Source organism: Chiloscyllium plagiosum, chromosome 6, assembly GCF_004010195.1.
Source record: "Chiloscyllium plagiosum isolate BGI_BamShark_2017 chromosome 6, ASM401019v2, whole genome shotgun sequence".
NCBI classification, from domain to species: Eukaryota; Metazoa; Chordata; class Chondrichthyes; order Orectolobiformes; family Hemiscylliidae; genus Chiloscyllium; species Chiloscyllium plagiosum.
Window position 1 is genome coordinate 111,636,978 of NC_057715.1, and position 13,635 is coordinate 111,650,612.

The following is a 13,635-nucleotide window of genomic DNA, read 5'->3' on the forward strand; positions in this document are numbered from 1 at the left end:
TCTGGGGGGTGGGGATAGTGACAGTGGGTTCTATGAGGGGCATGTCAGCAGAATGCAGGTGAGTGCCGCTGGTGGGGGCGGAAGTGGTGGTGACAACGGCAGTAGGGGTGGCAGAAGTCACTGAGCATGTGGCATCAGCGATGACGTGAGGGGCGGAAGTGAGTCACGTGTGATGCATGAGGAATTGTGAGGGGTGGAAGTGGTTGTGGGAGTGGCCATGATGGGGGCAGAAGTGACATCATCAATCAGCGTGGGGGTGGCAGCTGTATTAGCCGCATGGCTAATGGCGGAATAGGTGACAGCTGAACCCGGGTCCCTGATGCTGTGAGGCAGCAGTGCTAGCCACTGTGCCACCCGAGGTGATGGCGTAGTAATGTCTTGGTTAGAGATAAAAAAACTGCAGATGCTGGAATGTAAGATAGAGAGGCAGGAGGCTGAGAGAGCACAGCAAGCCAGGAGGCATCAGGAGGTGGAGAAGTCAACACCCCTGAAGAAGGGTTACACCCCGAAAAATCAACTTCTCCACTTTCTGATGCCGTCTGGCTTGCTGTGCTCTTCCAGCCTCCTGCCTGTCTATCTAGTAGCAATGTCTATTAGACTGGTAATCTAGATAGGCAGGTAAAATGCTTATTGAATATAAATTCCAATGCCATCATAATAGGTGATGAAATTTTAATTCAATCAATTGGTTAGGGAGGATGTTGTGAAACTTGAAAGGGTTCAGTAAGGATTTGCCAGGATGTTGCTGTGGTTGGAGGGTTTGAGTAAAAGGGAAAGGCTGAATGGGCTCGGGCTGTTTTCCCTGGAGTGTTGTAGGCTGAGCGGTGACCTTATAGAGGTTTATAAAATCATGGCGGGCATTGATAGGATAAATAGACAAGGTCTTTTCCCCAGGGTAGCAGAGTCAAAGACTAGAGGATGTAGGTTTAAGGTGTGAGGAGTAAGATATAAAAGGGACCTAAGGGGCAGTTTTTTCATGCAAAGGGTTGTGCGTGTATGGAATGAGCTGCCAGAGGAAGTGGTGGAGGCTGGTACAAATACACCATTTAAAAGGCATTTGAAGGGTATATGAACAGGAAGGGTTTGGAGGGATATGGGCCAAATGCTGGCAAATGGGGTTAGATTAATTTAGGATATCTGTTCGGTATGGATGAGTTGGACTGAAGGTTCTGTTTCTCTGATGTACATCTCTATGACTGTAAATCCAAAAAACATGGAATTTTTGTGAAGATAAAATCTCATCTAATGGTGCCTATGTAACCGTAGTCAATTGTCATGAAAGTAAATCTGGTTTATTAATGTCCTTTCCTGGAGGTAATCTGCCATCCTTACCTGATCTGGCCGACCTGATCCCAGACCCATGTAGTACAGTTGACTCTTAACCACCCTCTGGCTCTCAAGGCCATTCCAATCTGTTCCAGGGTAATTAAGAAAAGGCAATAAATTGCCAGCAACTCCAATATTCCATGCGAGAATAAAAGAAAAAAAGAAGCTCAACTTGCTTGGTTCGGGGTGGGGATGTGATGGAGAAAGATGGCCTGATGTACAATTAGGAAAAAAAATGTGCATTTATGTCACTCCTTCCATAGTCTCAGGTTGTAACCTTACTGCCAATGAAGTACTTTTAAACCTGGGTGTACAATGTAAGAGATGTGGTAGCCAAATTATGTGCAAATTCCCACATGCAGCAATGTAATAATGAAATAATCAATCCCTCAGTGGGCGGCATGGTAGCTCAGTGGTTAGCACTGCTGCCTCACAGCACCAAGGTCCTAGATTCAATTCCAGCCTTGGGCGACTGTCTGTGTGGAGTTTGCACGTTCTCCCTGTGTCTGCGTGGGTTTCCTCCCACAGTACAAAGATGTGCAGGTCAGGTGAATTGGCCATGAGAAATTGCCTGTAGTGTTAGATGCATTAGTCAGAGGGAAATGGGACTGGGTGGGTTACTCTTAGGAGGGTCGGTGTGGACTTGTTGGGCCAAATGGCCTGTTTCCATACTGTAGGGAATCTAATCTAAGTAATAAATGTGGCCACAACAATGTGGAGATCACGCCCGCTCTTTGTTGGAAATATCATAGAATCCTTTATGGCTACCTGTGATGGCAGACAGGGTCTATGTTTAACATTATGCCCAAATTCCATGTAGCACCAACTTGTTGCTTCTCAATCATGATGTCTAAATGGAGGAGTGACCAGAAGTAGGTCATTCAACCCATCGAGGCTGCTCAGCCATTCAGTGAGATCATGACTGTCCTGAGAATCTTTGATTCCATTTTCCTGCCCTTTCCCTGTCAGAATTCCACAAATTCTCTACCCTCTGAGAGAATACATTTCTCCTGATCTCTGTCTTCAATGTACAACGCCTTATTCTGAGAATAAGCCCTCTGGTCTACAACAGGAAACATTTTTTCCCGCATCTACCCTCTCAAGTCCCCTAAGAACTTTAGATTTAGATTAGGTTCCCTACAGTGTGGAAACAGGCCATTCGGCCCAACAAGTCCACACCGACCCTCCGAAGAGCAATCCACCCAGACCCATTCCCCTACATTTACCTCTGACTAATGCAGCTAACATTATGGGCAATTTAGCTTGGCCAATTTACCTAACCTGCACATCTTTGGATTGTGAGAGGCAACCAGAGCACCCAGAGGAAACCCACGCAGACACTGGGAGAATGTGCAAACTCCACACAGACAGCCGCCCGAGGCTGGAATCGAACCTGGGACCCTGGTGCTGTGAGGCAGCAGTGCTAACCACTGAGCCACTGTGCTTCTAATTTCCAATGCCCAACCTACTCAATCTCTCCTCATTAGACAATCTTCCATACTTGGTAGCAGCCTAGTGAGGTGTGTCTGTACTACCTGTACTATCTACCTGTTCATAATACGTGACCAGCACAGCTGACACTACCTCATGCATACAATCTCTTCTCAATCTCATTGCCGTTTAACCACTCGGCCATACAGTTCACCCGTTCTTAGCCACATCCTCTCTGAATCCCTGTTATGCTGTCTCTAATGCCCACTGGAGAGCCAGCAGTTTGTTGTTTTCCAATAGAAGAACATCACAGACAGACAAGCATTTGGACAGTTCCAAACAGAAATTTATTGATGGCCACTAAACGGAACAGAAAGGAGATGAAGACAGACTGCAGTTTGTAACCACAATGCAAGTCAAACACTGACATCTTGTCTTGACATTCCATGATGGGTCTTCTGCAGCCAGCTCCCATCTACTGGAACTGGATGTTAGTCAAGACTTCTCTAGTTCAGAGCACATGATGCAGTTGGACTCTTAAACAACAAGGAGACCTTCCTACAGCTCAGTGTTCTCATCCCTCTCCTCAGCAGCTCCCGTTCCCCCAGCTCCCAGGCATCTATCACATCACCAACTGCCTGCTGCAGTTGTACAGGGCATAGGGTGGTGTGGTGCAATCTGCCAGACTATACCGGAGGTCTCCCCAGACTGCTCCAAGCTGCAAAGCCACACCTTCATCAGCACAGCCTTAATCATAGCATGTGCGTCAACTTGGTGAAGGTGCCACACCTATTAAGTGACCAACACACTCAGCATGCAAACAACCATGGCAGACAAGATATGGATGCTGCGAGAGTGCAGTTAAGTGCTAAGTGTGTGAACACTACGAGAACAGTGAGGAGCCTTGAGATGCAGCCTGGTCTAATCTGTGAGCTAGGTGCCTGTCCCTGTCATATTCCGTGAAGGGAGGCGATGGCCTAGTGAATTAATCAAGAAACTCAGCTAATGTTGGGGGCCAAAGTTCAAATGCCACCAAGGCAGATGATGGAACTTAAATTCAATATAAAAGAAAATCTAGAATGAAGAACATGAAGATGAAGAGCATGACGCCATTGCCGATTCTCAGAAAAAATATTCATCTGGCTCACTCATGTCCTTCAGGGAAGGAAACCTGCCATTAAGTTCCCATCCTCATCTAGTCAGGTCTACTTCAGACCCACAGCAATGTGGTTGACTCTCAGCTGCCCCCGAAAAGGGCAGGTTGGGATGGGCACTCAGTGCTGGCCCAACCTGCGATGCCCATGTCCTGTGAGTGCATTTTTAAAAAGCCTTTTAATGCTCGTCAGTGCACCACGAAAGGCAAGTCTGTGCTTCTAATTGGCATCAAAAAGTATAGGAGAGGTGCCATGAGGATTGTGAACAAAAGCTTTTATCTATTGCCAGATGATGCCCTAAGGTGCCGGTTGGTGCTGAACAATATGGAGACTTCTTCCAGTGAGTAACAAGCTGAAGTTGCCATGTACTAGTGTTGATTTCCATGTTGAGATTGCTTGATATCCTGTTTGTTCAACACGTGATAAGGTAGAAAGCTGGTTATTATTGACACAACGGCCAAGTGGTATTGTCAGTTGACTAGTAATCCTGAAACCCTGGTAATGTTCAGGGGTCCCAGGTTAAAATCCCACCACAGCCCATTTAGAAAAGGAAACTGCCTTCAGTGACAACATTGGAAGAGTTGTCTCACAGACCAGTCCAGCAACGGTCTGATACCTACACTTTCGAATCGTACCTTATACACAACATCCCAGACACCCCATTACCATCTCTGTCCTACCACAGCACAGAGCCAGAAGATGTGGTGGTTCAGTGGAGTACAGTTCCATGGCATCAGGTCATACATGGACAAGGAAACCTCCTGCTGACTCTCTCTCAGCTGATGAATCAGCACTCCTTGATGTTGAATAACATTTGGAGGAATCACTGAGGCTGGCAAGGAACAGGATGTCCAATGAGTGGGGGACTTCAATGTCCACTACTAAGAGTGACTTGGCAGCAACACTACCAACCAAGCTGCTGGACTGGATCAGGTAGTGAGGGAACCAACAAGAGGAGAAAACATAGCTTACCACTCCACACCAGTCTGCCTGCTGCAGATGCATCTCCCAGTGACACCACACAGTCCCTGTTAAGATGAAATCCCACTTTCACTTGAGAATATATTCAACGTGTTGTTTAGATTAGATTAGATTAGATTTAGATTACTTACAGTGTGGAAACAGGCCCTTCGGCGCAACAAGTCCACACAGCACTGCCGAAGCGCAACCCACCCATACCCCTACATTTACCCCTTACCTAACACTATGGGCAATTTAGCATGGCCAATTCACCTGACCTGCACATCTTTGGACTGTGGGAGGCAACCGGAGCACCCGGTGGAAACCCACGCAGACACGGGGAGAATGTGCAAACTCCACACAGTCAGTCGCCTGAGGCGGGAATTGAACCTGGGTCTCTGGTGCTGTGAGGCAGCAGTGCTAACCACTGTGCCACCGTGCCGCCCATAAATGGGATAGGCTTCGAACAAATTGAGCAACTCAAGACTGAACATCCATGAGGTGATGTGAGCCAACAATAGTAGAAGAATTGTACCCAAACACAATTTGCAAACGCATGGCTGGTGTAACTCCCAGTCTATCATTACTGTTAAGCAAGGAATCAACACTGGTTCAATGAAGAATGTAGGAAGGTATAATAGGAGCAGCACCAGGCATACATAAAAATAAGGCCATAGCCTGGTGAAGCTACAAAATGAAACTACTTGCATACCAAACAGCACAAGCAATAGACAGAGCTAAACAATTCCACAACTAACAGGTCAGATCTATGTTCTGCAGTACGGCTACATCTAGTCATGAATGGTGGTGAACAGTGAGCAATTCACGGGAGGAGACTCCACGAACATTCTCCATGTGCCTGATTGCAAATCCAACAAAATTCAAGAAGCTCAGCACAATCCAGGCCAGAGCAGCCCACTTGATTGGTGCTGCATTCACAAACATTCACTCCCTTCACCAATGATGTACCATGGCAGCAGTGGGTACTAGCTACAAGCTGTACTGCAGAAATTCACCAAGGCTCCTTAGACAGCACCTTCCAAACCCACGACCATTTCCATCTCGAAGGACAAGGATAGTAGATACATGGGAACACCACCCCCTTCAAGTTCCCCTCCGAGCCACTCACCATCCTGACTCGGAAATATATCGCCGTTCCTTCACTGGCACGGGGTCAAAATCCACAGGGGCCCTGAACTGTTCAATTTTCCAGCTGTGCTCTGACTAGTGCTTTGTATTGTTTTAGCAAAATCTCCCTCCATTTATATTCATTCCCTTTGAAATAAAGGAGGAGAAAGTGAGGACTGCAGATGCTAGAGATCAGAATCAAAATAAAGGCCAATATTGGATTTGCCTTCCCTGCTACCTGCTAAACTTGGATGCTGGATTTTTGTGATTCAGGAAAGTCCCCAGTGGATCTTCCTAACGTGGAATCTAACTGGTGAGAGAAGATCTCTCCAGGACCAAGACACCCATATATTTCCTTTTTTCACCACCACCCAAGAGGTTAAAAGTCTGCCTTTTAAGAGTGCGGTATCAGATCACATGATCAGGTGCAAATCAGGGTCTCCCAGTCCCTAACCTCGGTCTGGGGATAGCAGCTTCAGAAAAGCATTAGAAAGTTCAGAGCGAGCTAAGTTCGAAAACAATCAATATTTATAAAGCCTCGAGCTGTTTGCGAGAAGGGTGTGACAGGACCTTAGACTGATTGGAATGCAAATACTGAAATTCTCGGTTAGTTTATTTTCATGTATGCATCTGTTACTCAGTTGGACATGTTCAAACTTGCTAATGTGTTTCCTTAATTGTAGGTTCCTTTGAGTCTCTAATAAGTCGTTGGGTTGTTCTATAATTGGCTGGGTTTTTTTTATCATGAGCTGTTGTACTATTGCAGATATTTTGAAATCGAAAGTCCTTGTGCAGTGGTAGTGTCAATACTTCTGAGCCAGGAGTCCAGGTTGTGTAATAGCTTCTCTGAACAGGTTGATTAGAAAATATCTCAAAGTTTTGATTGCCAATTCACTGATCTAGGAATTCTGAGCACTTTAGTCATGCAGTGATAGTGTCTCTATCTCTAAGCCAGAGGGCCTAGGTTCAAGTCTCACATTCTACAGAGATGTGTCTGAACTGGTTGATTTTTAAAAAAATGAAATTCAAAACTGCAGGCACTGATGATGCAGTGGTAATGTCCCTATGTCTGAACCAGGAGGTCCTTCATTATGGCCTGCTCCAGTGGTATGTAATAACATGCAGTGCAAGTTGAAAATACCAATTAAAGCAAAGTTATCTGTTCAGAGATGTTGTTACATACTTCCGGAGCAGAGGGTACTTGAACCCTGGTCTCGAGTTAGGAATACTACCACTGTGCCAAGGAGCCCTGCCCAGGGCTATTGTACATTTTAAGACCCAATAAATCTGAGCTGAACAGCAAAAGCTCAATTTTGAGCAAATAAAAGACCAATGTGAAATTTACTTTCTGAAGGAATTCATTTTGGAGTTAAACAAAAAGAAGAAACTCAGCAGGTCTGGCAGCAGCTGTGGAGAGAGAAACAGTGGAACAAGTCCAGTATGGCTTCCCCAGAACTGAAGGAGGCAAGAAATTGATTAGTGTAATGATGGGAAACATTTTTCATAGTTCCATCCTAAGCCAGTTGCAGTGTTCCAACGATGTTCAAGTGAAGCTGGAGGATGTGCAACTTATTTTCTGCTTAGGAAGTCCTTTACAGAGTTTGAGATTCAACATTGGGTTCAGTGACATCAGAGTATGAACATTGTTCTGCATTTTGATTGTAACATGACTCACCCCTCTCTGTGTTTTGTCAGTGTCTTGTTGAATTTGCTCTCAGCAGAGTCAGGAGTGTGGTGCTTTTGCCTGAAACGTCAATTTTCCTGCTCCTCAGACGCTGCCTCACCTGCTGTGCTTTTCCAGCACCACTCTAATCTTGACCCTAATCTCCAGCATCTGCAGTCCTCACTTTCGCCTCATGGATTTTCAATCAAGAGTGTGTTGCTGGAAAAGTACAGCAGGTCTAGCAGCATCCGAGGAGCAGGAAAATCGACATTTCGGGCCAGAGCCCTTCATCAGCAGAATTGACCCAGTTTCTCATAGTCAATCCTGTTATTATCACCTATTATACATCTTAATCTCTCTTTTACCAACATTAGCACTCTCTTTGACTTTTGCTTGGGCACTGTTGCCATCTGTTCCACATGCTCCTCCTCTCATTTTGTCAACAACAAACAGTATCCCCATTATTTTCTAGCCCCTTCAGTTTCAAAGAAGAGCCATTAGACTCCAAATGATTCTCTCTGTTTCTCTCTGCATAGATGCTGACTAACCAGCTGAGTTTCTCCAGCGTTCTCAGTATATGTTTCCAGCTTTGAGTATCTGCAGGCTTTTGCTTTTTTTTTTATTTTGGTGTCACTTAAGTTTTGAGGTGCAGTTTTCTTTTTATTCTCCTCTAATTAATATTTCATTGAAGTGACTGGGGGTTCGAAAGCTAAGTTTTGAACTAATGGGAAATTCTAGATAAAATTATCAATGTTCCCAAAGTAGACGCAGAGGAATGGCCATTCAAGTTCCTGTTGAATACAATGTGAGGCACTTATGACAGTTTTCCCACTGACACCACATTTTGAGGCTTGAAAATTGTCCCAGCTCTCTAAATGAGACATGACAGAGGAAGGATTGGGCAGCACGGTGACTCAGTGGCTTGTTCTGCTGCCTCACGGAGCCTGGGACCCAGGTTCAATTCCATCTTCAAGTGACTGTCTGTGTAGAGTATGCACCTTCTCCTCGTATATGTGTGGCTTTCCTCTGGGTGCTCCAGTTTCCTCCCACAGTTCAAAGATATGCAGGTTAGGTGGATTAGTCATGGGAAATACAGGATTATAGGGATAAGGTAGGGAGCTGAAGTTGGGTCTAGGTGGGATGCTCTTTGGAGGGTCAATATGGACTTAATAGGCCGAGAGGCCTGCTTCCACACTGTAGAGATTCTATGATTTCTGGAAACATGGTGGAGGAAGGAGGCCTCTGAAGCAAAGAATCTGAGTATCCAATTCACTGTTGGCTACACTGTGTAAAATCAGGTCATTCAGTGATTCTGAAACAGTTTAGTTCAGGACATGGGCTAGAATAAACAGGGAGAAGTGCATCATCATAGAAACAGTAAAGGAAACCAGAAGCTGAGATCCACAGCACTGGATGGAAACTGAAACTGAACATTGCAGTTTGATGGTAACTTGGCCAAGGTGGGGGATAAAAGGAACAGTGACTCATTTGTTTGCTCCAACTTCTGCTTTGAAAATACAACACAAGCTACTGATGTATGATTACTTTCACTCAAATTGTGTAACTCCAAGTTGCGACCAACATTTCAGATACAGAAAAACATTTCCAAAGTGTAATTTATACCAAAATAGGACTGTTTAGTGCACAAGGATGTGACAGTGATATGTATAACCAACACTACATTGCTACCTTCTTACCAAATTTCATAGCGACCTCCAGAAAAATGGCATCGTACAAGTGCTATAGGCTATTTTATCCATAAACAATGTCAGTAGTTTTCCTGACATTAAACTAGACTATTTGAGTGTTTCTTCTTTTATTTTTTATACTTTTGTTTTAAGGCTTTGTCCTATGTTGCAGAACACCCTACATAGACAGCCTGGCAAAGGATGGAATAACACTGACCCAGCACATAGCTGCAGCCGCATTATGTACCCCAAGCAGAGCTGCTGTTCTGACCGGCCGGTATCCAATCAGGTCAGGTAGGTGTGCTCTCGACTAAAGCAACTTAAGGAAAGGAATTGCAGAATAACAGAATGCGCAATGATTGCAGTATTGTTGCCAGAGTGAGGTATTTCATGGCACAGTTAGGTTTCTCCCTGAGCATTTGCTGCAATTTGCTCGAAGTGAGAGCTGAAACGAGCACGGTGAGGGCAGGGGGAAATCTGAGAGCTTGGAGAACTACTGTACCAATAATCCATCTTCTTAAACCCATGAGATTAAAGAGCAAAAAGGAAACTCTTGAATAACAGAGATGGTGAGAGAAATTAGAGTCGAATCTCCACAAAGAAAACAAAAACTGAGAAGGTTTAGATTACAACCAGATCCAGATGGACTCCGAATGGGTTGATTCAATACCGATATAACCCACCTGGAGTTATGAAGGTAGAGACCTCCTTCACACCGGCAGTCTCGGAAATGTGCCAGTAAACCTCTCTTGGTAATGTAGACTGCTTTGCATACCCTATCCACGTAATCTTTCAGCCAGGATATTGGGTTGGTGCCTACTCCATTCATTGCGTTAACTTTGCAGTAGTCAATGCAGAGCTTTGTGGAGCCACCCGGCACAACTGGAATTACTGCTGCTAAACCAGCGTGTAACTGACCTCCTCCCCTACCTTAGCTGGCATTTCTTTGCCTAGCCAATAGAAGGGAAGGTGCAAAACTTGACCTACTCTTGGAAAGTAAGGCAGGGCAGGTGACTGAGGTGTCAGTAGGAGCCAGCGACCATAATTCTATTAGTTTTCAAATAGTGACGGAAAAGAATAGACCAGATTTAAAAGTTGAAATTCCAAATTGGAGGAAGACCAATTTTGATGGTATTAGGCAAAAACTTTCGAAAGATGATTAGGGGCAGATGTTCACAGGTAAAGGGACGGCTAGAAAATGGGAAGCTTTCAGAAATGAGATAACGAGAGTCCAGAGACAATTCCTGTTGGGGTGAAAGGCAAGGCTGGTAGGTGTAGGGAATGACTAGAGTAATTGAGATTTTGGTCAAGAATAAGAAGGAAACACATGTCAGGTATAGACAGTAGAGAAGAATATAAAGGCAGTAGGAGTATACTTAAGACGGAAATCAGGGGGCAAAAAGAGGACATGAAATAGCTTTGGCAAATGGGTTTAAGGAGAATCTAAAGGGATTCTGCAAATACATTAAGGACAAACGAGTAATTAGAGAGAGAATAGGGCCCCTCAAAGATCAGCAAGGCAGCCTAAGTCTGGAACTGCAGGAGATGGGGGAGATACTAAACAAGTATTTTTCATCAGTGTTTACTGTGGAGAAGGACATGGAAGATATAGAATGTGGAAGTATTGATGGTTACATCTTTAAAAATGTCTATATTACAGAGGAGGAGGTGCTGGATGTCTTAAAATGCATAAAAGTGGATAAATCCCCAGGACTTGATTAGGTGTACCCTAGAACTCTGTGGGAAGCTAGAGAAGTGATTGCCGGGCCCCTTGCTGAGATATTTGTATCATCTATAGTCACAGGTGAGGTGCTGGAAGATTGGAGGTTGGCTAACGTGGTGCCACTATTTAGGAAAGGTGGTAAGGATATACCAGGGAACTATAGACCAGTGAGCCTGACATCGGTAGTGGGAAAGTTGTTGGAGGGAATCCTGAAGGACAGGATTTACATGTATTTAGAAAGTCAACATTGCTTTGTGCGTGGGAAATCATGTCTCACAAACTTGATTGAGTTTTTTGAAGATGTAACAAAGAGGATTGATGAGGGCAGAGCGGTGGACATGATCCATATGGACTTCAGTAAGGCTTCTCATGGTAAACTGTTTAGCAAGGTTTGATCTCATGGAGTATAGGGAGAACTAGTCATTTGGATACAGAACTGGCTCGAAGGTAGAAAACAGAGGGTGATGGTGGAGAGTTGCCTTTCAGACTGGAGGCCTGTGACCAGTGGTGTGCCACAAGAAATGGTGCGGGGTCCACTGCTTTTCATCATTTATATAAATGATTTGGATGTTAACATAGGAGGTATAGGTAGTAAGTTTGCAGCTAACACCAAAATTGGAGGTGTAGTGGACAGCGAAGAAGGTTACCTCAGATATCTTGATCAGATGGGTCAATGGGCTGAGAAGTGGCAGATGGAGTTTAATTTAGATAAACATGAGGTGCTGCATTTTGGAAATGCAAATCAGAGCAGGACTTATACACTTAATGGTAAGGTCCTGGGGGAATATTGCTGAACAAAGAGACCTTGGAATACAGGTTCACATTCCTTGAAAGTAGAGTCACAGACAGATAGGATAGTGAAGAAGGTATTTGGTATGCTTTTCTTTATTGGTCAGAACATTGAGTATAAAAGTTTAGAGGTAATGTTGTGGCTATACCTCTTAGGTGGGTAACTTTTGGAATATTGTGTGCAAATTCTGGTCTCCCTCCTATCGGAAGAACGTTGTGAAACTTGAAAGGGTTCAGAAAAGATCTACAAGGATGTTGCCAGGGTTGAACAATTTGAGCCTTAGGGGGAAGTTGAATAGGGTGGGGCAGTTTTCCCTGGAGCATTGGAGGCTGAGGGGCGACCTTATAGAGGTGTATAAAATCATGAGGGGCATGGATAGGGTAAGTAGTCAAGGTCCTTTCCTTGGGGTGTGGGAGTCCAGAACTAGTGGACATAGGTTTAGAGTGAGAGGAAAAAGATGTAAAAGAGACCTGAGGAGCAACTTTTCTACGCAGAGGGTGGTACGTGTATGAAATGAGCTGCTGGAGGAAGTGGTGGAGGCTGGGACAATTGCAACATTTAAAAGTCATCTGGATGGGTATATGATTAGGAAGGGTTTGGAGGGTTATTGGCCAAGTTCTGGGAAATGGGACGAGATTAGGTTAGGATATCTGGTAGGCATGGACAGGTTGGACCGAAGGGTATATTTCCCTTCTGTACATCTCTATAACTCTAAATATTGCATCATGAGAGGGGCTTCTCCAACATCCATGTCATGAAGTGCTTGTCTCTCCACAAGCCCTTGAATGCAGTGAGTGGTATTGTTAATCACTGTTCTGCACCTAGGGGAGCAATGAGGCATCTCGGTTGCTCATATTTCAGTACATATTTCAGGTCGTCAAGGGTTCCACGTGGGCCTCACCCCTATCTACCTCCAGTTCGTCCCTACTGCTACCCTCATCCTCTATATTGTCGGCAGTGAGACTGTCCGAGTCCAGCCTATCCCCTTCTCAGTGGTGGTGTTGCTTTTATCATTTCGGCATGAGAGAGCTTTTGCTATTTTCCCCAATCAAATAATTCGTGTCTCCAAGCTTATTTGCTCCTCAGTTCAGGGAATTGGGATCACTCATCAAATCTCTCTCTGACCTGATCCTTCATCTCATCCCAAACCTTGGCTAGCTTTTCTTTGACTGGCCAAAAGAAGTATTTCCCTATAGAATGGGCGAAATTAAGTGAGTGGCCAAATACATGGCAATGCATTATAATGTGGATAATTATGAGGTCATCCACTTTGGTAGCAAAAATGGGCAGTCAGATTATTATCTGAAAGGCAATACATTGGGAAAGGGGAAAATGCAACAAGACCTGGGTGTCCTTGCACACCAGTTGCTACAAGTAGACATAGAGGTTCAGCAGGTGGTGAAGAAAGCAAATGGTATATTAGGAGCATTGGAACAGGAGCATTTGGCTGCTTCATGTTTGTGTATATTAATGAGTACTCTGACCATTGCTCACAATGTAGTTTGATTGCCAATGATAGCTTGGAGGATAGCATGTTGAATAGGTCCAGGAATCTGCTCAGTGTATAGCTTTATTTTGCTATCTGACAGCTCAGTGAGAGGCTGTGAATAACTCAGGTGCTTTAATCAAAATCAACCCAAAAGATGTTTATATTATCTGGCTGGCAGAACATTATTGGCAGTGGTTAGCAGTCAAATTTAAGATCCACATCTGCACTGCTCTGCCAATTGTTGTGAAATAACAAGAACACTGGCCAATGTTTCTTCTCTCTC

At 44.5% G+C, this 13,635-nt stretch overlaps 1 protein-coding gene across 3 annotated transcripts in view; it reads left to right on the plus strand.

Moving 5' to 3' along the window:
* Positions 1-13,635, plus strand: part of sts (steroid sulfatase (microsomal), isozyme S) — a 68,000-nt gene that overhangs the window by 9,095 nt on the left and 45,270 nt on the right. For all 3 annotated transcript variants that reach the window (XM_043692408.1, XM_043692406.1, XM_043692407.1), the window contains exon 3: positions 9,523-9,644. In XM_043692408.1, the coding sequence (XP_043548343.1) occupies positions 9,523-9,644 (122 nt within the window). The remainder of the gene's footprint in view (positions 1-9,522; positions 9,645-13,635) is intronic.